The 26179-nt window shown below is 48.2% G+C and overlaps 1 protein-coding gene across 4 annotated transcripts in view; it reads left to right on the forward strand.

Moving 5' to 3' along the window:
* The first annotated feature begins 1483 nt into the window (after nucleotides 1-1483).
* The window catches only part of MINK1 (misshapen like kinase 1), a 277145-nt gene continuing 252449 nt past the window's right edge, over nucleotides 1484-26179 (forward strand). For 2 of the 4 annotated variants that reach the window (XM_089688956.1, XM_089688959.1), the window contains exons 1-2: nucleotides 1484-2971; nucleotides 6547-6719. In XM_089688956.1, the coding sequence (XP_089545082.1) occupies nucleotides 6663-6719 (57 nt within the window). In that variant the 5' untranslated portion in view covers nucleotides 1484-2971; nucleotides 6547-6662. The remainder of the gene's footprint in view (nucleotides 2972-6546; nucleotides 6720-26179) is intronic. The other 2 variants (XM_089688957.1, XM_089688958.1) reach the window with 1 other exon arrangement.

Genomic DNA, 26179 nt, shown 5'->3' on the forward strand with positions numbered 1-26179 from the left:
GACCCGTCCTAGACCCTAAAACTACTTACCCCCACCACTAACCCCCAGTGACCACCACTCCTCCATCCAAGAGACCACCACCACCTCTCCAACTACCGCCCCTTCCCACCAAAAAACAGCCACCTCTTCTCAAACTACCACCCCCCCACTGAAAAAAATTCCACCCCTACAACCGCACTGAAGTACTATCCCTGGTCTACTCATGGCATTGGCGCTGTTCATGATGAAGACGCAGGATTGTCACCGCTTGCCTGTCAATGTGCCCAAGCTTGTGTTGTGCCTGTGTCCCCACCCCCGATCAGTCAGCATGTAAGGGGTTAACCGGTTCTGCCTGTGTCCCCACCCCCGATTAGTCAGCATGTAAGGGGTTAACCGTTTCTGCCTGTGTCCCCGCCCCCGATCAGTCAGTATGTAAGGGGTTAACCGTTTCTGCCTGTGTCCCCGCCCCCGATCAGTCAGCATGTAAGGGGTTAACCGTTTCTGCCTGTGTCCCCGCCCCCGATCAGTCAGTATGTAAGGGGTTAACCGTTTCTGCCTGTGTCCCCACCCCTGATCAGTCAGCATGTAAAGGGTTAACCGCTTCTGCCTGTGTCCCCGCCCCTGATCAGTCCGCATGTAAGTAGTTAACTGCTTCTGCCTGTGTCTCCGCCCCTGATCAGTCAGCATGTAAGGGGTTAACCGACTCTGCCTGTGTCCCCCCACCCCCTGATCAGTCAGCATGTAAGGGGTTAACCGACTCTGCCTGTGTCCCCCCACCCCCTGATCAGTCGGCATGTAAGGGGTTAACTGGCTCTGCCTGTGTCTCCGCCCCCGATCAGTCAGCATGTAAGGAATTAACCGTTTCCGTCTGTGTCCCCGCCCCCGATCAGTCAGCATGTAAGGGGGTTAACCGCTTCTGCCTGTCCCCCCACCCCCGATCAGTCAGCATGTAAGGGGTTAACCGCTTCTGCCTGTCCCCCCACCCCCGATCAGTCAGCATGTAAGGGGTTAACCGCTTCTGCCTGTCCCCCCACCCCTGATCAGTCCGCATGTAAGTAGTTAACTGCTTCTGCCTGTGTTCCCGCCCCCGATCAGTCGGCATGTAAGGGGTTAACTGTTTCTGCCTGTGTCCCCGCCCCCAATCAGTCAGCATGTAAGGGGTTAACTGGTTCTGCCTGTGTCCCCGCCCCCGATCAGTCGGCATGTAAGGGGTTAACCGACTCTGCCTGTGTCCCCGCCCCCAATCAGTCGGCATGTAAGGGGTTAACCGTTTCTGCCTGTGTCCCCGCCCCCAATCAGTCAGCATGTAAGGGGTTAACTGGTTCTGCCTGTGTCCCCGCCCCCGATCAGTCGGCATGTAAGGGGTTAATTGAACTCAGGCTGCAGCAGCTCGGTGATCGGCTTGGGGACCTTAAGCCAGCGCATGCGCATTTGCTTCAGGGGATACCGATTTTTCATCCGTGCCTGCTCCTCCCCCTTTCTCCTGTCTCTCTCCTTCTGCAGCCAATAGGGAGCGGCTGGGTTAGAGTGCGCGCGACCCGCCTCAGATCCTGTCAGGTGCGGCCTCGGGAGAGGTGAGGGGCCTGGAGAGCGCGTGAGGGGCCCCTGGGGGGCCGACGGGAGAGTCTGGAGGAGGGACTGCTGACTTCACCTCACCTGCGAGCACTATCACCGGTCCCAGAGTCCTACCGGCACCGAGTACGTCAGAGGGGACCGGAAAGGTACAGAAGTCCCCCAGGGACCGGCAGAGGTGACCCTTAGCTCAGCAGGGACGGCGACAAGGACTACAAATCCCTGACCTGGGAAGAGTCTGGAGGAAGTGCTGGGGTCCTGGAGAGTCCCTGTATACAGAGGCTGGGAGGAGGGTCCATCAAAGGGACTGCACGCCCATCAGAGGGACTGCTCGCCCATCAGAGGGACTGCACGTCCATCAGAGGGACTGCTCGCCCATCAGGGGGACTGCTCGCCCATCAGGGGGACTGCACGCCCATCAGGGGGACTGCACGCCCATCAGGGGGACTGCTCGCCCATCAGGGGGACTGCACGCCCATCAGGGGGACTGCTCGCCCATCAGGGGGACTGCTCGCCCATCAGGGGGACTGCACGCCCATCAGGGGGACTGCTCGCCCATCAGGGGGACTGCACACCCATCACAGGGACTATACATCCGTCAATCTGTCGCGGTTACTGCGCGCCCAGGACTACGCTTCCATCGCGGGGACTGCACGCCCAGGTTTGCGCACCCATCACAGGTAGTACGCGCCCAGGACGGCGCACCCATTGCAGGGACTACGCACCCATCGCGGGGACTGTGCTCCTATTGCATTGACTGAGCTCCACTGTTATTCATAAAGGCTCTGGGGGGGTCCCTGCCTGATAAAGGACGGCCCCAGTCCTCTACACTGAGTCACAACCATCACTGGAGGTCCCTGAAGTGCCAGGACTGGAGGGGAGCAGGGTGTGACTGGAGGTTGGTTCAGGACTGGGACAAGGACTGCAATCCTAAATGAATGAATCCGGTCCTACAGGGACTGCTGACCTCTATTGACAGAACCGGCCGCTCCGAATTCACCATCCAAGGACCTGAGAGGACTGTCACAGTCCCTGTACACCAAGTCCTAGAGGGACTGTCACAGGATCTACATACTGAGTCTAAAGGAACCATCATGAACCCTACATACTGAGTCCCATAGGGACTGTGAGAAGCAGTATTGGTTCCTGCCTGGTCCTCCTGCACCCCTTGGCATGGTATCTTGGAGGAGATGAAAGTGGACCAGTACAAAATCTCAGACCTCTGAGTGACAACTAGCTGTCTCCTTTGAGTCCCACGGGGACCGAACAGTCCAGGACATTGGGGACCCTCAGCTGCCTTCACCACCCCTTTGGCCCATTTGGATTTACAGATCTGCTGGTGTGTGACCGCACTCCCAACACAACACACACCTCAGAGTGAGAGGTCCCTGCACTCCGCCTGAGTCCCTGCAGTGAAGAGGTGTGCACTGTGTAGCCAGGACCAGTGTGGCTGTAGCTGCTGTCAGCTCTGCCGGCCTCCTGTTGGCAGTGTGTGGATGACAGGCTGTCACTGTGTGTAGGTTGTGGCTATCACAGGCTGTGTGTGGGTGTCACAGGTTTTGTGTGTGTGGTGTGGGTGTCACAGGCTGTGTGTGGGTGTCACAGGTTGTGGGTGTCACAGGTTGTGTGTGTGGTTGTCAAAGGCGTTGTGTGTGGGTGTCACAGGTTGTGTGTGGGTGTCACAGGTTGTGGGTGTCACAGGTTGTGTGGTGTGGCTGTCAAAGGCGTTGTGTGTGGCTATCACAGGCTGTGTGTGGGTGTCACAGGTTTTGTGTGTGTGGTGTGGGTGTCACAGGTTGTGTGTGGGTGTCACAGGTTGTGGGTGTCACAGGTTGTGTGTGTGGTGTGGCTGTCAAAGGCGTTGTGTGTGGGTGTCACAGGCTGTGTGGTGTGTGGGTGTCACAGGCTGTGTGGGTGTCACAGGCTGTGTGGGTGTCAGAGGCTGTGTGGTGTGTGGGTGTCACAGGCTGTGTGTGGGTGTCACAGGCTGTGTGTGGGTGTCACAGGCTGTGTGTGGGTGTCACAGGCTGTGTGTGGGTGTCACAGGCTGTGTGTGGGTGTCACAGGCTGTGTGTGGGTGTCACAGGCTGTGTGTGGGTGTCACAGGCTGTGTGTGGTGTGGGTGTCACAGGTTGTGTGTGGTGTGGGTGTCACAGGTTGTGTGTGGTGTGGGTGTCACAGGTTGTGTGTTGTGTGGGTGTCACAGGTTGTGTGTTGTGTGGGTGTCACAGGTTGTGTGTTGTGTGGGTGTCACAGGTTGTGTGTTGTGTGGGTGTCACAGGTTGTGTGTTGTGTGGGTGTCACAGGTTGTGTGTTGTGTGGGTGTCACAGGTTGTGTGTTGTGTGGGTGTCACAGGTTGTGTGGGTGTCACAGGCTGTGTGTGTGGTGTGGGTGTCGCAGGTTGTGTGTGGGTGTCTCAGGCTGTGTGTGTGTTGTGGGTGTCACAGGTTGTGTGTGGGTGTCGCAGGTTGTGGCTGTGTGTGTGTTGTGGGTGTCGCAGGTTGTGTGTGGGTGTCGCAGGCTGTGTGTGTGGTGTGGGTGTGACAGGTTGTGTGTGGTGTGGGTGTCACAGGCTGTGTGGGGTGTGTGGGTGTCGCAGGCTGTATGGGGTGTCGCAGGCTGTGTGTGTGGTGTGGGTGTCACAGGCTGTGTGTGTGGTGTGTGGGTGTCACAGGCTGTGTGGTGTGTGGGTGTCACAGGCTGTGTGGTGTGGTGGTGTCACAGGCTGTGTGTGTGGTGTGTGGGTGTCACAGGCTGTGTGGTGTGTGGGTGTCACAGGCTGTGTGGTGTGGTGGTGTCACAGGTTGTGTGGTGTGGTGGTGTCACAGGTTGTGTGGTGTAGGTGTCACAGGCTGTGTGTGTGGTGTGTGGGTGTCACAGGCTGTGTGTGTGGTGTGTGGGTGTCACAGGCTGTGTGTGTGGTGTGTGGGTGTCACAGGCTGTGTGTGTGGTGTGTGGGTGTCACAGGCTGTGTGTGTGGTGTATGGGTGTCACAGGCTGTGTGGTGTGTGGGTGTCACAGGCTGTGTGATGTGGTGGTGTCACAGGTTGTGTGGTGTAGGTGTCACAGGCTGTGTGTGTGGTGTGTAGGTGTCACAGGCTGTGTGTGTGGTGTGTGGGTGTCACAGGCTGTGTGGGTGTCACAGGTTGTGTGGTGTGGTGGTGTGGGTGTCACAGGCTGTGTGTGTGTGGGTGTCACAGGCTGTGTGGGGGTGTCACAGGCTGTGTGGTGTGTGGGTGTCACAGGTTGTGGTGTGGGTGTCACAGGTTGTGGTGCGGGTGTCACAGGCTGTGTGTGTGGTGTGGGTGTCACAGGCTGTGTGTGTGGTGCGGGTGTTGCAGGCTATGTGTGTGTGTGGGTGGGTGTCGCAGGTTCTGTGTGTGGTGTGGGTGGGTGTCACAGGTTGTGGGTGTCACAGGTTCTGTGTGTGGTGTGGGTGGGTGTCACAGGTTGTGGGTGTCACAGGTTCTGTGTGGTGTGGGTGGGTGTCACAGGTTGAGTGGTGTGTGGGTGTCACAGGCTGTGTGGTGTGTGGGTGTCACAGGTTGTGGTGTGGGTGTGACAGGCTGTGTGTGTGGTGTGGGTGTCGCAGGTTTTGTGTGTGTTGTGGTTGTCGTGTGTTGTGGTTGTCGCGGGCTGTGTTGTGGTTGTCTTGTGTTGTGGTTGTCGTGTGTTGTGGTTGTCGCGGGCTGTGTTGTGGTTGTCGTGTGTTGTGGTTGTCGCGGGCTGTGTATGTGTGTTGTGGTTGTCGTGTGTTGTGGGTGTCGTGTGTTGTGGTTGTCGCGGGCTGTGTTGTGGTTGTCGTGTGTTGTGGTTGTCGCGGGCTGTGTTGTGGTTGTCTTGTGTTGTGGTTGTCGTGTGTTGTGGTTGTCGCGGGCTGTGTTGTGGTTGTCGTGTGTTGTGGTTGTCGCGGGCTGTGTTGTGGTTGTCGTGTGTTGTGGTTGTCGCGGGCTGTGTATGTGTTGTGGTTGTCGTGTGTTGTGGTTGTCGCGGGCTGTGTTGTGGTTGTCGTGTGTTGTGGTTGTCGCGGGCTGTGTATGTGTTGTGGTTGTCGTGTGTTGTGGTTGTCGCGGGCTGTGTTGTGGTTGTCGTGTGTTGTGGTTGTCGCAGGCTGTGTTGTGTGTCTCCTGCAGCCTGTGAGTCACTGCAGTGTGTGTGTGTGTTGTGGTTGTCGTGTGTTGTGGGTGCCGCGGGCTGTGTGTGTGTGTTGTGGTTGTCGTGTGTTGTGGGTGTCGTGGGCTGAGTGTGTGTTGTGGTTGTCGTGTGTTGTGTGTCTCCTGCACCCTGTGAGTCACTGCAGTGTGTGTGTGTTGTGGTTGTCGTGTTGTGGTTGTCGCGGGCTGTGTGTCTCCTGCACCCTGTGAGTCACTGCAGTGTGTGTGTTGTGGTTGTCGTGTGTTGTGGTTGTCGTGTGTTGTGGTTGTCGTGTGTTGTGGTTGTCGTGTTGTGGTTGTCGTGTGTTGTGGTTGTCGTGTTGTGGTTGTCGTGTGTTGTGGTTGTCGTGTTGTGGTTGTTGTGGTTGTCGTGTGTTGTGTGTCTCCTGCACCCTGTGAGTCACTGCAGTGTGTGTGTTGTGGTTGTCGTGTTGTGGTTGTCGTGTGTTGTGTGTCTCCTGCACCCTGTGAGTCACTGCAGTGTGTGTGTTGTGGTTGTCGTGTGTTGTGGTTGTCGTGTGTTGTGGTTGTCGTGTGTTGTGGTTGTCGTGTTGTGGTTGTCGTGTTGTGGTTGTCGTGTGTTGTGTGTCTCCTGCACCCTGTGAGTCACTGCAGTGTGTGTGTTGTGGTTGTCGTGTTGTGGTTGTCGTGTGTTGTGTGTCTCCTGCACCCTGTGAGTCACTGCAGTGTGTGTGTTTCTGTTGTTGCAGCGTAGATGGAGCTGCAGTGTGTATCAGTAATGCACTGCTCCCCTCCCCCGTCTCTGCATAGACCCGGCTCTGTACGGGAAGCGGTTGCCGTGTCGTGTTTTATTTATTTCTTTCTCTCCTTTATTTCCAGCTTGTTGTGTGTCTGGTTGTGTCTCTGGTTGTGCGCAGTCCATGTGACCCCTCCAGCAGCGTGCGTTGTGCTGGGACCGCACACCTTTTTGGCGTCACCCCCAGCGCGCAGGAAGCATGGCCGCCGACCCGCCAGCACGGAGCCTGGATGACATCGACCTGTCAGCTCTGCGGGTGAGAAGGGGGGGCTGGGGGCTCGTGTGGAAGTTATTGTGCCTTGTACTTTGTTTTGTCGGTCACTGTAGCCGTAGCGGAGTAGGTGATGGTTGTATGGGGCCTGGCGGTGCTGAGGTCCGATTCGTGGCTGAAAGCTGCTGTGACATGGATCTGTCCGATCTGCAGTACCCCCATCATGTGTGTTCTTGTAGATGTGTGTGCTGATCCGGGGGGAGACTTCCCCTCTGTGCGGGAGCTTCCTGTAATAAAGACCGCTCACGGCTGCCCCCTCTCCTTGTGCAGGGTGATTGGTCTCATCTCCGCCCCCTCCAGTGATAAAGACCGCTCACGGCTGCCCCCTCTCCTTGTGCAGGGTGATTGGTCTCGTCTCCGCCCCCTCCAGTGATAAAGACCGCTCACGGCTGCCCCCTCTCCTTGTGCAGGGTGATTGGTCTCGTCTCCGCCCCCTCCAGTGATAAAGACCGCTCACGGCTGCCCCCTCTCCTTGTGCAGGGTGATTGGTCTCGTCTCCGCCCCCTCCAGTGATAAAGACCGCTCACGGCTGCCCCCTCTCTTTGTGCAGGGTGATTGGTCTTGTCTCCGCCCCCTCCAGTGATAAAGACCGCTCACAGCTGCTCCGTCTCCTTGTGCAGGGTGACCGGTCTCGTCTCCGCCCCCTCCAGTGATAAAGACCACTCACGGCTGCCCCCTCTCCTTGTGCAGGGTGATTGGTCTTGTCTCCGCCCCCTCCAGTGATAAAGACCGCTCACAGCTGCTCCGTCTCCTTGTGCAGGGTGACTGGTCTCGTCTCCGCCCCCTCCTGTAATAAAGACCATTCACAGCTGCTTCCTCTCCTTGTGCAGGGTGACCGGTCTTGTCTCCGCCCCCTCCTGTAATAAAGATCGGTCATGGCCACTCCCTCTCCTTGTGCAGGGTGACTGGTCTCGTCTCCGCCCCCTCCTGTAATAAAGACCATTCACGGCTGTCCCCTCTCCTTGTGCAGGGTGACTGGTCTTCTCTCCTCCCCCTCCTGTAATACAGACCAGGTATGGCTACTTCCTCTCCTTGTGCAGGGTGACCGGTCTTGTCTCCCCCCCCTCCTGTAATAAAGACCACTCACTGCTGCTCCCTTGCCTTGGGCAGGGTGACTGGTCTTGTCTCCGCCCCCTCCTGTAATACAGACCAGGTATAGCTACTTTCTCTCCTTGTGCAGGGTGACTGGTCTTGTCTCCGCCCCCTCCTGTAATACAGACCAGGTATGGCTACTTCCTCCTCCTTGTGAAGGGTGACTGGTCTTGTCCCCGCCCCCTCCTGTAGTTTTTGCAGGCAGCCTGTAGTGGGTGGAGCTACTGGACTACTCCCACAGCTCTGCCCTCTCCACTGGCTATGTACATCACAAGGCTGATGCCACTTTTACAGGGTAATATCTGGGTTTGTAAAGGCGTCTGGTGCACACAAAGCGGAGTGATGTCCTTTGTGACTACATTGCGATACGTTGTACTGTAGAATGACATTTAGTTTGCTCTGTGCACAGTGTATTATTAATCATCGCCTTTTTGTTTTCTCATCAACATCCTTTTCTCACCGTTGGTTATAGTTCAGTGCTGCTGATCTCCTGCAGGCTCTTTGCAGTCACTTCCTACCTACACTCCAGTGATAGCTGCATGGTGTTTCTCAGGGCAGGCGTCCTGATGGCGATTACAGTGGTCCACCCTGTATGTGTTGAAGCAAACTTGTAGTCTCTATCAGAAGCCGGGGCGGTAAGGCAAGAATGCAATTGGGAAGCAGGGGCAGGGCGTGGTCACCCTATGACAGGAAGTCCCTATACAAGATCCTTCACGGCAGGATCACCAGCGATTTTTTTTTTTTTTCCCACTTTCAGGAACATGTTCCAACCCCCTCCCATGCAATTCCAGATCTGGATAGTACATACCGGCACTCCTCCTGTATCAAATGTTGCACCTCCCCCATTACCCATGCAGCTCTTGGGGGGGGGGGGGCCTCTCCACTAAAACCACCGGCCCTTCATTGGTCAGGACGGGCTGGACACTACCATTGTGCATCGTTCCGGGTCATGCAAGCTGTGCACAGGACACTCTCCCCTTCTCTACCTGAGCAGCTGCTCTGAGCCAATCACAATGCACCAGTGAGTGAATGTCCTGGGGCGGCTGCTAGAGGGTTCACAATGGTGGTATCCAGGCTGTCCTGTGAAGATGGAGGGGACAGCGGTTTTTGCGGAGAGGCCGCCATTAGACATGAAGATGTGGGGGGAGGGGCAACATCTAAAACCAGAGGAGCGCTGTTATGTGCTATTGTTGTTACAGGTACTTATACATCGCCGTCAACTTACTCTGCGCATTACATATATATTGAACATTCACATCAGTCCCCGCCCCCGAGGAGCGTACAATCTAAGGCCCCCTAACTCACATTCATACATACACATACTAGGGACAATTTAGACAGGAGCCAATTCACCTACCAGCATGTCTTTGCAGTGTGGGAGGAAACCGGAGTACCCGGAGGAAACCCACCTAGGCACAGGGAGAACATGCTAACTCCAGGCAGGTGGTGCTGTGGTTGGGATTCGAACCGGCGACCCGAGTAACGGCAGGTGGAAGTGCTAACCATACAGGCACAGGGAGAACATGCAAACTCCAGGCAGGTGGTGCCGTGGTTGGGATTCGAACCGATGACCCGAGTAACAGCAGGTGGAAGTGCTAACCATGCAGGCACAGGGAGAACATGCAAACTCCAGGCAGGTGGTGCCGTGGTTTGGATTCGAACCGATGACCCGAGTAACGGCAGGTGGAAGTGCTAACCCTGCAGGCACAGGGAGAACATGCAAACTCCAGACAGGTGGTGCCATGGTTGGGATTCGAACCGATGACCCTAGTACCGGCAGGTTTAAGTGCTACCCATGCAGGCACAGGGAGAACATGCAAACTCCAGGCAGGTGGTGCTGTGGTTGGGATTCTAACCGATGACCCTAGTACTGGCAGGTTTAAGTGCTACCCATGCAGGCACAGGGAGAACATGCAAACTCCAGGCGGAAGGGCTAACCATTTAGCCACTGTGCTATTCAGGAGATATGGAATTGCATACAGGGGGAGTTTTGGAAAATGTTGCTGAAGGAGAACTTACACTTTCGAGCTGAGACGGCATCCTAAGCTTGATATTTTTCAAGTCGGAATACCATCTGACTTTGAAATCATGTGACTTCACTGCAAGTCGCACGATTTCAAAGTTGGATCGGTGTGACCGGGGGTGTAAATGAGCATTTATCCCTTGCAGTATAGGGGTGGCCTCACAGCGAGAAACACATTTTGCTTTCCCCGGAGTTGAGCTTTAACCTTTTGCCGCCCGGCCAATGGCCGTTTGGCGGCCGGCAAAATCCCTCAGCGTTCCGGGTGGATGCCAGACGGCATCCTCCCGGGCATGCGCAGTTTGCGCGCCTGCAGAGCTGATCTGTCACCGGCCGTATACCTCGGACAAGGCCGATGACAGATCTGTGTACCGGCCCCCGTTGCCTGTACCATGAGACCTGCTGTGACCAATCACAGCAGGTCACATGACAGTTGTATACAATGGATGGCTTCATTCATGCCATCCATTGTATACTAGTGTGTCTAGCTGTGAATGGTCACAGCGATCACATGCACAAGCTGGGCCAATCACAGCCCAGCTGTGTCATGTGATTAGCCGTGGCCAAATCACAGCTAAGCACAAAAAAAAACCCTGAATGAATCGATGTCATTCAGGTAAATGCTTGCTTATAGAAAAGTAATTCTTTGCTGTAAGCAAATTGTGTAAAAAAAAAAAATACTGATCACTTCCCCAAAGTAGTACAATGTTACTATGGTAACATTGTACTACTTTGGTCATAGTGAAATATGAAAAAAAAATCTTAAAAAAAAGAAAACAAAAGTAATAAATAATTAAAAATAATAAAAAAAATTATATTTTTTTTTCACACTGTCACCAGTCAGTGTCCCTGATCACCGCCATGCCAGTTATATGATGACGCTGTACTGCACTGGTGACAATATGTAAAAAAAAAATTAGTGAAAATATTTTTTTTTATTTTCCGATAAATTATGACCAAAAAACTCGCCATGCCTCTTATGAAGTACGTCAGACTGTCTACTCTGCAAAAAGGGGTCATTTGGGGGATATCTGTACTGTCCTGACATTTGGGGGATATCTGTACTGTCCTGAAATTTGGGGGATATCTGTACTGTCCTGACATTTGGGGGATATCTGTACTGTCCTGACATTTGGGGGGATATCTGTACTGTCCTGACATTTGGGGGGGGATATCTGTACTGTCCTGACATTTGGGGGGGATATCTGTACTGTCCTGACATTTGGGGGGGATATCTGTACTGTCCTGACATTTGGGGGATATCTGTACTGTCCTGACATTTGGGGGGATATCTGTACTGTCCTGACATTTGGGGGGATATCTGTACTGTTCTGACATTTGGGGGGGATATCTGTACTGTTCTGACATTTGGGGGGGATATCTGTACTGTTCTGACATTTGGGGGGGATATCTGTACTGTCCTGACATTTGGGGGGGATATCTGTACTGTCCTGACATTTGGGGGATATCTGTACTGTCCTGACATTTGGGGGATATCTGTACTGTCCTGACATTTGGGGGATATCTGTACTGTTCTGACATTCTTGGACCTCAAGAAATTAGATTGGCTGTCAGTACTTCAGGATTGATCAATATTCAGATCTATACCATAGTTTGTGAACTCTATAACTTTCCTACAAACTAAATAATACATCCTGATTTGGGTTATTTTCACCAAAGACATGTAGCAGAATACATCTCGGCCTAAATTTATGAAGAACAATTATTTATTTGCAAAGTTTTATAACAGAAACAAAGAAAAACATGTTTTTTTCAAAATTTTCGATCTTCTTTTGTTAATTTAGCAAAAAATAAAAACCCCGGCGGTGATTAAATACCACCAAAAGAAAGCTCTAGTTGTGTGAAGAAAATGATAAAATGTTAGTTTGGGTACAATGTTGTATGACCGCGCAATTGTCATTCAAAGTGTGAGAGCGCTGAAACCTGAAAACTGGCCTGGGCAGGAAGGGGGTAAAAGTGCCCGGTATTGAAATGGTTAAATCGCTTGCTCAGGTGGGTATGAATTAGGATCTGAATGAACCTGAGCTCATTTCCTTTTCGGCTATCAACCTGTTGTGAGTTCAGAGCCTCTCCTCTGCACAGCACTGCTGTAAAGGGAACAGGTATTCTAGCAGCTGTAGACTTGCCGTCAGCTGGCCTTCCTCCATCAGCCTCTCTTACAGCAGAACCCTGACCGCCTCTGGTTGTGAAAGACTACAATTCATTGCAATCCCAGTAGGTAAGCAGTCTTCGATGTTGCAACCTCCGCGTCTAGCACAGGCCGTTATTCCCCGGTCAAAGCTGCTTAGATCACACGTCTTCCCCTTTCTGATGTCTGCTCCAACCACACGCCACCCTCTACACGGAGTTGCAGCATCGTGTTTTGCTGTTTGGCTCATTCCGATTTTATTATGTAAGAAAACCGAGGACGAAGTAGAAGAAGAAGCTGAATGGGGATGTCTGACTTACTGACGAGGGATCTGCCAGATTTATTTTAGTCTGGGAATACCCTTTAGGGCTTCTTCACACCATGATGGCTGAAGTGCAGCGTGTACTGATGTGTTGGTGAAGTTTGTTGGGGGATCTTTCAGTTGGTTTGATCGGGGATTCCAGGGCAACAAACCAAAAGTGCAGGATGCATTTTTTTTTTTTTTGGCATTGCAATATTGGAAACTAGTCCTAGAGATGACAGGCTTTTGCCTGCATTGCACAAGGCATGTCCTGGTGTCAGCGCATTCTCAGATGGAGCTTAAAGGGTTCATTCAGCCTTACCAAAAAACTACAGTGAAGGAAATGTGTATTTGATGCCCTGCTGATTTTGAATGTTAATATACTCACAAAAGAATAAAATCAAAGGCACATCACAAAAAAGACAGCATGGTCCAATCTCCCTAGATCAGGGGTGGGCAAACTTTTTGACTTGAGGGCCGCAATGGGTTCATATATTGGACCTGGGGGCCGGACCAAGAGTAGATGAATGATGTGTATGTGTCATCCATAGTAAGTGTAGTAATATTCCCCCATAGTAAGCATAGTAATTCATCCCCCATATAGTAATTCATCCCCCATATAGTAATTCATCCCCCATATAGTAATTCATCCCCCATATAGTAATTCATCCCCCATATAGTAATTCATCCCCCATATAGTAATTCATCCCCCATAGTAATTCATCCCCCATATAGTAATTCATCCCCCATATAGTAATTCATCCCCCATATAGTAATTCATCCCCCATATAGTAATTCATCCCCCATATAGTAATTCATCCCCCATATAGTATTTCATCCCCCATAGTAATTCATCCCCCATATAGTAATTCATCCCCCATATAGTAATTCATCCCCCATATAGTATTTCATCCCCCATAGTAATTCATCCCCCATATAGTAATTCATCCCCCATATAGTAATTCATCCCCCATATAGTAATTCATCCCCCATATAGTAATTCATCCCCCATATAGTAATTCATCCCCCATATAGTAATTCATCCCCCATATAGTAATTCATCCCCCATATAGTATTTCATCCCCCATAGTAATTCATCCCCCATATAGTATTTCATCCCCCATAGTAATTCATCCCCCATATAGTAATTCATCCCCCATAGTAATTCATCCCCCATAGTAATTCATCCCCCATAGTAATTCATCCCCCATAGTAATTCATCCCCCATAGTAATTCATCCCCCATAGTAATTCATCCCCCATAGTAATTCATCCCCCATATAGTAATTCATCCCCCATATAGTATTTCATCCCCCATATAGTATTTCATCCCCCATATAGTAATTCATCCCCCATATAGTAATTCATCCCCCATATAGTAATTCATCCCCCATATAGTATTTCATCCCCCATATAGTAATTCATCCCCCATATAGTATTTCATCCCCCATAGTAATTCATCCCCCATATAGTATTTCATCCCCCATAGTACTATTCCCCCCAAGTAGTAAGCCAAGTCCCCCCTGTGTCAATTTACTTACCTTTGCTCCGCGCATTCCTCTCGCCGTGTTCCCGCGCCGTTCCGGTCTTCAGGGCGGACTGTGAGAGGAGCCTAGCTCCCCCCACGTTCGTCACGCTGCCCCGCGCTACACACATCCTGACAGCCAATGTATCACGCTCCGCGGGCCGGATTAAAAGGTCCGGCGGGCTGTATACGGCCCGCGGGCCATAGCTTGCCCATTGCTGCCCTAGATGGTGGTTGTTGGGGGACTGTAAGCCTCCAAATGGCTGATGCGTTTTGAGGCAGAACCTCTTCCTCAGAGCCCAGGAGGTACATCAAAGGGCTACACCTATAGCAAGGGCATTACCTACCTTTAGTCAAATCTGCACAGTTAGTTTGCCCTTTACAGTGAAGGAAATGCGTATTCGATCCCCTGCTGATGTTGAATGTTTGCCCCTCACAAAGAAATGATCGGTCTAAATATCGAATGTTCGGTGTTTGTAACACTGAGAGACAGAATAGCAACAAAAAAGTCAAAAGAAATGCGTGTCTAACAAATGATGACTGATCTGCATGTTCATGAGGGAAATAAGGATTTGATCCCCTATCATTCAGCAGGATTTCTGGCTACCAGGTGTCTTTCATACAGGTAACAAGCTGAGATTAGAAGCAGTCTCTTAAAGGGAGTGCTGCTAATCTCATTTTGTTACCTGTATAAAAGACACCTGTCCACAGGAGCAATCAAACAATCAGATGCCAAACTCTCCACCATGGCAAAGACCAAAGAGCTGTCCAAGGATGTCAGGGACAAGATTGTAGACCTACACAAGGCTGGACTGGGCTACCAAACTATGGCCAAGCAGCTTGGTGAGAAGGTGACAACAGTTGGTGCAATCATTCACAAATGGAAGAAACACAAAACAACTGTCAGTCTCCCTAGGTCTGGTGCACCATGCAAGATCTCACCTCGTGGAGTGTCAATGATCACGAGAACAGTGAGGAATCATCCCAGAACTACACGTGAGGATCTTGTCAATGATCTCCAGGCAGCTGGGACCACAGTCACCAAGAAAACAATTGGTAACACACTACGCCGACAAGGACTGAAATCCTGCAGTGCCCGCAAGGTCCCTCTGCTCAAGAAAGCACATGTCCAGGCCCGTCTGAAGTTTGCCACTGAACATCTGAATGATGCAGAGGAGGACTGGTGGGAAGTGTTGTGGTCAGATGAGACCAAAATCCAGCTCTTTGGCATCAACTCAACTCTCCGTGTTTGGAGGAGGAGAAATGCTGCCTATGACCCCAAGAACACCATCCCAACTGTGAAACATGGTGGTGGAAACATTCTGCTTTGGGGGTGTTTTTCCGGTAAGGGACAGGACAACTGTTCCGCATCAAAGGGACGATGGACGGGGCAATGTACCATCAAATCTTGGGTGAGAACCTTCTTCCCTCAGCCACAACACTGAAGATGGGTCGTGGATGGGTGTTCCAGTATGACAATGACCCAAAACACACGGCCAAGGCAACGACGGAGTGGCTCAAAAAGAAGCACATTAAGGTCCTGGAGTGGCCTAGCCAGTCTCCAGACCTTAATCCGATTGAAAATCTGTGGAGGGAGCTGAAAGTTCGAGTTGCCAAACGTCAGCCACCAAACCTTAATGACCTGGAGAGGATCTGCCAAGAGGAGTGGGCCAAAATCCCTCCTGAGATGTGTGCAAACCTGGGGGCCAACTCCAGGAAACGTCTGACCTTTGTGATTGCCAACAAGGGATTTGCCACCAAGTACTAAGTCATGTTTTGTGAAGGGGATCAAATACTTATTTCCCTCATGAACATGCAAATCAGTCATCATTTGTTAGACGCATTTCTGCTGAATTTTTTGTTGCTATTCTGTCTCTCAGTGTTACAATACACCGAACATTCGATTTATAGACCGATCATTTCTTTGTGAGGGGCGAACATTCAACATCAGCAGGGGAGCAAATATACATTTCCTTCACTGTAAAGGGCAAACTAACTGCAGATGTGACTAAATGTAGGTAATGCCCTTGCTGTAGGTGTAGTCCTTTGATGTACCTCCTGGGCTCTGAGGAAGATGTTCTGCCTCGAAACGCGTCAGCCATTTGGAGGCCTACAGTCCCCCAACAGCCACCATCTAGGGAGATTGGACCATGCTGTCTTTTTTATGATGTGCCTTTTGATTTTATTGTTTTGTGAGTATACTACTGTTTATTCAATAAATCTCATTTTTAGAAGGTAATGCACTAGGCCCGTGTGCCCTCTGTTTGTTTCTTTGCACACAGTACCTCCTGAAGCCTGACCGAAAAACTCTGAAATGCCCCCGCCCCAACCCCCCCCCCCCCCCCCATCCTGCCTTGTTGCTAGGACATTGCTAAGGCACTCCCAACTATTATTATTCAACCCCAACATCCAAGGAGTGAATTCTCAAACCTCTGCACTTGCTTTTTTGTCTGTCGCATCTGTCAGAGCTACTGCGACTGGGGACACGTGAGGAGGGATGAATTGGAGAAGGAGCTCGCTTCTGTGATGGCAGTAATGGCTGAGAGTGTCTTGCTGTCCTAGCAACAAGGCAGGGTGGTGGGGTGCCATCTTGGGGAGTTTGGGAGGTGCGCAAGTCAGGGTGGATTTGATTGAAATCACTAGTGAAAAGGCTCGATTTAAATCATAATTTTCAAAGAGCAACTGCCATCTCTGTCCCCAGCGGCTCCTCCTCTGACCTGCTTTTGACTCACTGACAGTCCCATTCACTTTAACGGAACTGCTGGTAATGCGGCGGTGACACAAGGTGAGGGACGTGGCGGCAGCAGGTGGGTAGATGCCCACTAACAGGCGCTGCCATGATGGATCGAACATGACAGGTGCTCTTTAAATGTAAGGCATCCGACTCATTCTACCCTAGGCTTGTGTTTCTTTCTGCTTTTTATTTTTTTTTCCTCATCCCCCACATCTCTTCGAACATTCTGCTAAAACTTTGTAATAGTGCTGCTGGGACCTTGAAGAAGGGGACATTCCCCGAAAACTTGTCCTCAAAATTGTATGTTAGTGCAAATAAAAAAAGTATCACGTCAGTACTCAATTGTTTGCTGGAAGTTAGAATTTTTCACATTTGCAAACCAAATGAAGGTTTCCTTTTTAGAATAATAAGCTGTCAGGTTAGTAAAACGGCGATATCAGAACCGATTTTATGGTAATAGGTTCATCACACAGAGCTGGAGAACGACTCAAATTCTTGTATTTCATGTTTTTTCTCATGGTTGCTGTGAAATTGTGAGAATGCATCAGTGCTGTGCGTGTGATCTCAGCTTGCATTCCTTGAATGAGTTTACCAAAAATGTAAATATTGCAGAATATACAGCCTCGTGCTACATAACGAAGATCTGTTTTATGAGTCAATTAAATTATTAATGTATCTTAAATAGAAAACTCTTTAGATAGATTGTTACTCCAAAAGCATTTTATTAACATAAATTGAATAAAAATGGATTTAAATTTTAAAAACTCAGATTTTTTTTTTTTCGTTCTATTTTTCTAATCATTGATTTTAATCCACCCTGGCCTACGCTTATTAGCAAGTGTATTATCCAACTTTGGTCAAAGCGGTTGTTTGCTTTTATCTGCGCAGGCAGTTGTTGGTAAACTTCAGTCCCCTTTTTGATTGGCTCCACAAAGCCCCACTATTGCCCCCACCTATGACAACACGAGTTTTGTTATTCTGGTGCATGTGCAGATGTGCTTAATGGCACTGCTTTGGGCCTCAGCAGAGCCCTTTTGGCACATCTGTGTACCTGCAAGAAGATTTTCCACGCATGCACAGAAGCTGCAAGTTCGGGACATCCATGGCAGATGTGTTTTCGCACATGGGCAGGAGACCTGTACATGCGCAGACATGCTGAAGGGCTCTACTGTGACCCAAAGAAATGCAGCACATCTGTGCACATGCAGAAGAACCTGGGAGGTGGTTGTGGGGCGCAAATGTCATTCTCACTTCGGTATGAAATGTGGAAGCGCAAAGAAAACAATTCAATCTAAATAGCTGGCTGTACATCTTACAAATGGTACATGCTACTGTCTTTGGTTTGGTCCAAATAATTTGTATTCAATCTTGCGGATCCTGGCACTACATGGCTGTTGGCTGGACAGTTCCCAGTTGCCAAAAAAACTGGTGACGAGGTCATTGAGCTCTATGGTGTAGACAGGATGGGGATCCAAACCCCCCCCCCCCCCCCACTTCCAGAGCCTTGGCAAAGGAACAGCAGCCAGTAGCTTCTAATTAATGGACTAGAAATTCCTGACCTGCATCCCTCAGGTTTGGTAGGCCCCCCTCAGTCAAGTTAAACTATTATTATTATTATACAGGATTTATATATTATTATTATACAGGATTTATATATTATTATTATTATACAGGATTTATATATTATTATTATACAGGATTTATATTATTATTATACAGGATTTATATATTATTATTATTATTATTATTATACAGGATTTATATATTATTATTATTATTATTATTATACAGGATTTATATATTATTATTATTATTATTATACAGGATTTATAGATTATTATTATTATTATACCCTCAAACGACAGAGTCGTGCCCTGGAGCGACTATGGCGCAAAACCAAATCCCAACAAGCCTTCACCCGCTACAAATCTGCCTTCCGCACCTACACCTCCTCCCTCCATGCTGCCAAACAGGCCTACTTCTTGACCCTCATCAAGGCCCTCTCCTCCAATCCTCGCCGACTCTTCTCTGCCTTCAACTCTCTACTCTCTCCACCCCCACCTCCACCCAGCACCTCACTCACTGCCCTTGAGATTGCCAATCACTTCAAAAACAAAATTGACACAATTCGCAAGGACATTGCCGCAACTCACACGCCCTCTCAACCCATCCCCTCTCACACAGTTACCCCCTTATCCCCCCTCCCCCTCGACATAACCCGCAGGGACTTCGTCGCTGCTCAAACTCTCTCCAACCCCCTTCACCCTCACTCAGCTACCCCCTCATCACCCCTCTCCCACAGCCCCACCACTGCTCTGACCTCCTCTTCCACCCCACCCTACATTCCTCATACTGAAGGTCCCCCAACACTCCACACCTTTGACCTTACTACCATCGAGGAAGTCTCCAAGATCCTCTCTGATGCCCGCCTCACCACCTGCCCCCTCGACCCTATCCCCTCACAACTCCTACGACCTTCCTCCTCCTCCATCCTACGCTCCCTCACCCACATCTTCAATCTCTCCCTCTCCTCAGGCACTTTCCCCTCCCCTCTGAAACATGCACACATCACCCCCATACTTAAAAAGCCCTCCCTGGACCCCAATGACCCGAACAACCTCAGACCCATCTCCCTGCTCCCATTTACATCTAAACTCCTCGAGCGCCTAGTCTACACCCGCCTATGCTCTCACCTCAACGACAACAACCTCCTCGATCCCCTACAGTCCGGCTTCCGTCCCCTACACTCCACCGAAACTGCCTTACTCAAACTCTCCAACGACCTGCTAACCGCCAAAGCTAATGGCCACTATTCAGTGCTCCTACTCCTTGACCTCTCTGCGGCCTTCGACACAGTCGACCACCCCCTCCTCCTCAAAAAACTACACTCCCTCGGCCTCAGAGATTCTGCTCTCTCCTGGCTCTCATCCTACCTGTCACAACGCTCCTTCAGCGTTGCCTATAATGCTACCACCTCCCTCTCACTCCCCCTCTCTGTTGGGGTCCCTCAAGGCTCTGTCCTCGGGCCCCTTCTCTTCTCCATCTACACCTCCTCCCTTGGCCAACTCATACACTCTCATGGCTTCAACTACCACCTCTATGCCGACGACACACAAATCTATCTCTCAACCCCCCACCTCACCCCCTCGGTCTCAGCCCAAATCACACACCTACTGAGCGACATATCAGACTGGATGTCGCTCCACTTCCTTAAATTGAACCTCTCCAAAACAGAGTTTCTTGTCTTCCCCCCAGCTCGGACACCACCCCCCATTGATTTCTCCATCACATCCAACAACGCTACCATCAAACCCGCCCTGCAGGCCAGAGTACTGGGTGTCATTCTGGACTCCAACCTATCCTTCCAGCCCCAAGTCCAATCTTTAACAAACTCGTGCAGACTCCACCTCCGCAACATCACCAAAATCCGCACGTTCCTAACCCCAGAAACCACTAAACAGCTCATCCACTCCCTCATCATATCACGACTCGACTACTGCAACTCCCTCCTCACTGGCCTGCCTCGCCGCTGGCTATCCCCGCTTCAGTCCATCCTGAACACGGCTGACAGACTCATTCACCTTTCCAACCGCTCCGTCTCCGCCACCCCCCTCTGCCAATCCCTCCACTGGCCTCCACCCCCCTCTGCCAATCCCTCCACTGGCTTCCGATTGCGCAACGGATCAAATTCAAAATCCTAACGCTGACGTACAAAGCTGTCCACCATACTGCCCCGAACTACATCACTGACCTAATATCCAAGTACTGCCCAGCACGCACACTCCGCTCCTCACAAGACCTCCTTCTCTCTAGTTCCCTGGTCTCCTCCTCCCATGCCCGCCTCCAGGACTTCTCCAGGGTGTCACCCATCCTCTGGAACTCCCTGCCCCAACCCATCAGATTATCACCTACTCTCCTCTCCTTTAGGCGCACCCTGAAAACCCATCTCTTCAGGGTAGCCTACCCCACCCCCTGCTAACTTGCCGACCTCCTCCACTCTTCCTACCACTCCATCCCCCACAGCTATCTCCTCCTGTGCCACCATCCCCTCCCTCCTAGATTGTAAGCTCGAAAGAGCAGGGCCCTCGATCCCCTCATGTTTTGCATTGTATTGGTATTGTTCTGTCACATGTTCTGTCTCCCTTTTGTAATGTACAGCGCTGAGCGAACTATCGGCGCTTTATAAATACTGTATAATAATAATAATAATTATTATTATTATACAGGATTTATATATTATTATTATTATACAGGATTTATATATTATTATTATACAGGATTTATATATTATTATTATTATACAGGATTTATATATTATTATTATTATACAGGATTTATATATTATTATTATTATCACGGAGATCGCCAGGGGCACGCAGGAGAGCGTGTTCTGGGAGGACGTCATATGACACCCTCCCAGAACTGGCCGGCCGCAGTGTAGCCGTCATTTGGCTATCTGTGGTCGGAAAGTAGTTAAAGTTTAACTGTTAAACAGCATTACACTATGGAGGTCTCCTTTTGTGTATCCCTCTATGGCCTTGGTATTCGTCGTATATGTCTGAGTTCAACTACGCTGATCATATGTATAGAGGAGTACCAGCTCTATCAGTGGAGTCTTAGTGGAGCCAGGTGTTTGAGTTTCCTCCAGGTGTGGAACATCTGATAACCAAATGAGCTGTGGCCCCCTAGGAGTCGAGTTAACCTCCTTAGCGGTATTCCCGAGTGTAGTTCGGGGTAAAATTTCAATACCAAGAGCGGTAACCCCGAGCTACACTCAAGCTTACCCTGCGGCGTTGCTCTGGGGGTCCCTGCAGCGCTTACCTTGTCCTTCGCTCCCGCGATGTGTCCCCTGCAGCGTCCCCAGCCATCTCCTCCAGCCGATGCCGGCATCCGGCTTCTGTGTTCCGGTCCCTGTGACGTCGGGATGTACGGGCGCCGAACCGGCGGGAAATTTGAAATTTTTAAAAAATGTCATTTTTGCTGTCATTGCTGTTTCAATGCATTTCACATACATTTTGTCCCTACTGCTTTGTCCGGCGCCCTGCCTGCATTTTTACTGTTCTTTCTGCCTGGAAACTGAGAAACGTCCATGGCGTCCAAAAAGCGTCCCTTTAGGTCAAAAGCGGGTTTAGACCGGCTAGAGAACAGCGATAGTAAATCAGAACCACTTGCAGAATTGAGTGATAATGATTCGTGGGGGAAATTCCTCATCAGACACTGAAAACGATTCTGCGGCTTTGCTCAGTGATATGCGAATTTGCCTCTGTATTTCTAATTTCAGTGTTTTTGGTTTGATTATATTATTGAATCAAATTTATTATTATATTATTATTTTTTATGATTATTTATTAAATTATAATTTATGATTTCGTGTTTCAAGTTTTATCATACCCAGGATGTTTACTAGACTCTTGTTCAGACAGATTTCAGTGAGTTATTCCTAAAAATTACAGACCTACAATAAAAAAACTACATATTTCCATGCAAAAAAATGGTACCGCTTTCAGCACCAAAAATGAGAAAGAATCATACCGCCGAGGAGGTTAAGGAGGTGAGGAGACACTCCATCCACTTGAGGATGGATACACTAGAGCAGGGGTAGGCAAGCTGCGGCTCTCTAGCTGTTGTGGAACTACATTTCCCATGAGGCATTGCAACATTACAAAACTGACAGTTACAGCTATGACTTGCAGAGGCATGATGGAACTTGTAGTCCTGCAACAGCTGGAGAGCTGCAGGTTGCCTACCCCTGCACTAGAGTGTCACCAGAGCACACATCAAGTTAGGAGTGGAGAAGTGAAGCACTTTATTTGCTGATTTTGCACACATTGGTTTGCACTTTATTGTGGACTGCGTCTTTGTGATTATATTTATATTGTAGATTTTGAGCACTTGTCACTTTGATTAGATTGAGTGGCACATCATCGATTTATTTCACAAGATTGGTCTGGTTTAGCCGTGTGTTTGGCATATCAGACAAAATGTATAAATGTTTACACATGATCACAAGTGTGCTTTATTAACATTGCATCACTGTCTAATTATATTTATTTATTATCTGCGTTCTTCATTTGATTTATATTGCACTTGTCTATATCATGTGCATTTTAATTTTTATGTTTATATTCTTACGATTTATATTTGAGATATGGGGACTTAGCTTTGTGGCACATCATTTATAGAATTGCACACAGATTTATATAGTGTGTTTTTAATTTATTTATTCATCTATCGCACTTTATAATTATATTAGTTATTATTTTAAGCATAGCGCTTCACCATTTTGATTGAATTTGACGTATTTAACCTACGTTTCCAGCGGTCAGAAAAGTTTTTCAAACGCCAACGAGTACATGAGCCCTAAATGTTTAGGTTTGACCTTGTGTTGTTTTTGGTAAATCTAAAGGAATTTGCTTAAAGCGGAGCTCCACCCAAAAGGGGAAGTTCCACTTTAAGGACTGCTCCCCCGCTCCCCATTAAGGATCGGTAAAAACATATGTGCTGAGAGCGCGCTCTGTGTGCTCCCAGCACACATGTCCAGTACTCACAGAAAAGTCCCGATCTCCTTTCGATCGGGACCTTTCCCAATCATGTGACCGCCATGATGGTGAATCACGGCGGTCACATGACCCTAAAATCCCGCCCCAGCTTCTGAAATCCTTAAAGGGCCAGGAGGCGCTGGCGCCAAGGGGTTAAGGACTGCTCCCCCGCTCCCCATTAAGGATTGGCACCTTTGGGGGGTGGGGGGAGCGGTTACCCGAATTTGACAGGTACCCGCTCCCACTTCCGGTCCGATTGCCTAGGCCAGGGGTAGGCAACCTGCGGGTCTCTAGCTGTTGTGGAACTACATTTCCCATGAGGCATTGCAAAGATTACAAAACTGACAGTTACAGCTATGACTTGCATAGGCATGATGGAACTTGTAGTCCTGCGGCTCTCAGGTTGCCTACCCCTGGCCTAGGTGAAAAGAAGCAGAAGGTGTCCTTCCTCCTGTAGACTTGTGGGACACGTGACAGGTCCCAGAAGACTACAGGACCATTCATGAAGATCAGCACTGCTCGCACATGCTCAGTGGACACCCGGCTGTGAAGCCGCAAGCTGTCACAGCCGGGTGCCCACACTGAAGATGCCGGCTTCCTGGAATACAGGAGAGCCGGTAAAACGGGCTGCAGGGGACACACCACGGGACCGAGGGACAGGTAAGTGGCTGTTTTTTTCAAAGTCAGCAGCTGCAGTTTTTGTAGTTGCTGACTTTTATTTTTTTGAGAGTGTGAGTGGAACTCCGCTTTAAGAAATTTGTATAATAATGTATGGCCAGCCTGTTTTTTTATGAACATGACCAGCTTCCTGTGTGAGTGGGGTTCTCTATGAATGGCAAATGGTGATCTGCCGTGGCAGACATTGCAGCTGGACCTGGTAGGTGACAGTGGCCCCCGGGCCCGAAGGTGGGACAGCACTGCAGGGTTTTCTGGACGCAGCCACTGTAACCCCTTCTCTTCCAGAAGCCCAGCATGCTCACCATCGTTGCCTCTTGCAGCTTTCACTTGTGCTGTGCATGTGTCCTGCTCTGGCTGACATTACAGCTAGTAAGGGACGATATGTCATCTTGTGTACATTCACATTGCTCTGTACCTAGAGTCATTTACCATACTGGGTACGGATTGCATAGTTATTAATATTATATTATTATACAGGATTTATAGATTATTATACGGGATTTATATATTATTATTATTATTATTATACAGGATTTATATATTATTATTATTATTATTATACAGGATTTATATATTATTATTATACAGGATTTATATATTATTATTATTATTATTATTATACAGGATTTTTATATTATTATTATACAGGATTTATATATTATTACTATTATTATTATACAGAATTTATAGATTATTATACGGGATTTATATATTATTATTATTATTATTATTATTATTATACAGGATTTATATATTATTATTATACAGGATTTATATATTATTATTATTATTATTATTATACAGGATTTATATATTATTATTATTATACAGGATTTATATATTATTATTATACAGGATTTATATATTATTATTATTATACAGGATTTATATATTATTATTATTATTTATTATTATTATTATTATTATACAGGATTTATATATTATTATTATACAGGATTTATATATTATTATTATTATTATACAGGATTTATATATTATTATTATTATTATACAGGATTTATATATTATTATTATTATTATACAGGATTTATATATTATTATTATTATTATTACACAGGATTTATATATTATTATTATTATTATACAGGATTTATATATTATTATTATTATTACACAGGATTTATATATTATTATTATACAGGATTTATATATTATATTATTATTATTATACAAGATTTATATATTTATTATTATTATACAGGATTTATTTATTATTATTATTATTATTATTATTATAATACGGGATTTATATATTATTATTATACAGGATTTATATATTATTATTATTATACTAGATTTATATAATATTATTATACAGGATTTATATATTATTATTATTATACAGGATTTATATATTATTATTATACAGGATTTATATATTATTATTATTATACAGGATTTATATATTATTATTATAATACAGGAGTTATATAGCACCAACAGTTTGCTCAGCACTGTACAATATAATGGGAGACAATACAGCAACAATACAGTTCAATACAAGAGGGATAGGAGGCCCTGATCCTTGGTGCTTATGGCTCCCAAGTTTGAAATTTTGGCAGTTCTGGGTGAGATTTGTCTGTTCCCGCTTCTGAAGGACTGACCCATTTTTTCCACAAGGCCATCCAAATTCATAGTCTGTATGCTCAGGGGTCTCTGTCGGTACATTCTTGTCATATATTTTTTAGACAAGATGAGTGTTTCTCAATCTTAGAAAATTGCGGTATGAAATGGAAACTGCTGCCTCTGTGTTTTTTATTTGGAAGAACAGAGAACAGGGAACCTCCAAGCCTCCTACATTTCACGTGTCAGAGGTTTAATCATACTGTGGATTGTAATCTTATGAGCTGATGTGCAAAGTGCATCCGAGGCTTTGCCGTTCCAGTTTGTATGGCGGTTCTCCATTACTAACCTCCACCTGAGTACGCTGCAGTTCTCGTCTTCTTTTTATTTGGCAGTTTGGGTTGGAAATGGGCCTGTGTTGTTTATCAGTGCTACCTGATTTCTGGTCGTTTTAATGCTGGTCCTTGTCTGTTCTTACGTTTGTTCACAGTGACGTTTATTTTGTGATAAGCCTGCCATACACGTTTAGTTTTCCTTGTTCAGCCCATTGAATAGATTCCTCCATCCACAATGGAAGGATCTCCCTTACTGCCTATGTTATTCTGACAGCCAGCACCTGTGGCTGACTGAATACCCAAGCAGTGACTGGATGCATGTCTCCAAAAGAAATGAACGGGTCAGACACCGATGACTTTGCACCCCTTAACACCGATTTGGATAGCACATGTATACAGCACAGGGTCCCACCTGGTATCCTGATGGTCTTCTTTTGACATGTGGTTGCCGAGTGGCAACGAGCGGTTTAATTTTTGCTGCAAAGAAAA

This window comes from Staurois parvus, unplaced genomic scaffold (assembly GCF_062004578.1).
Source record: "Staurois parvus isolate SC_StPar_1 unplaced genomic scaffold, SC_StPar_1.0 ptg000463l, whole genome shotgun sequence".
NCBI lineage: Eukaryota > Metazoa > Chordata > Amphibia > Anura > Ranidae > Staurois > Staurois parvus.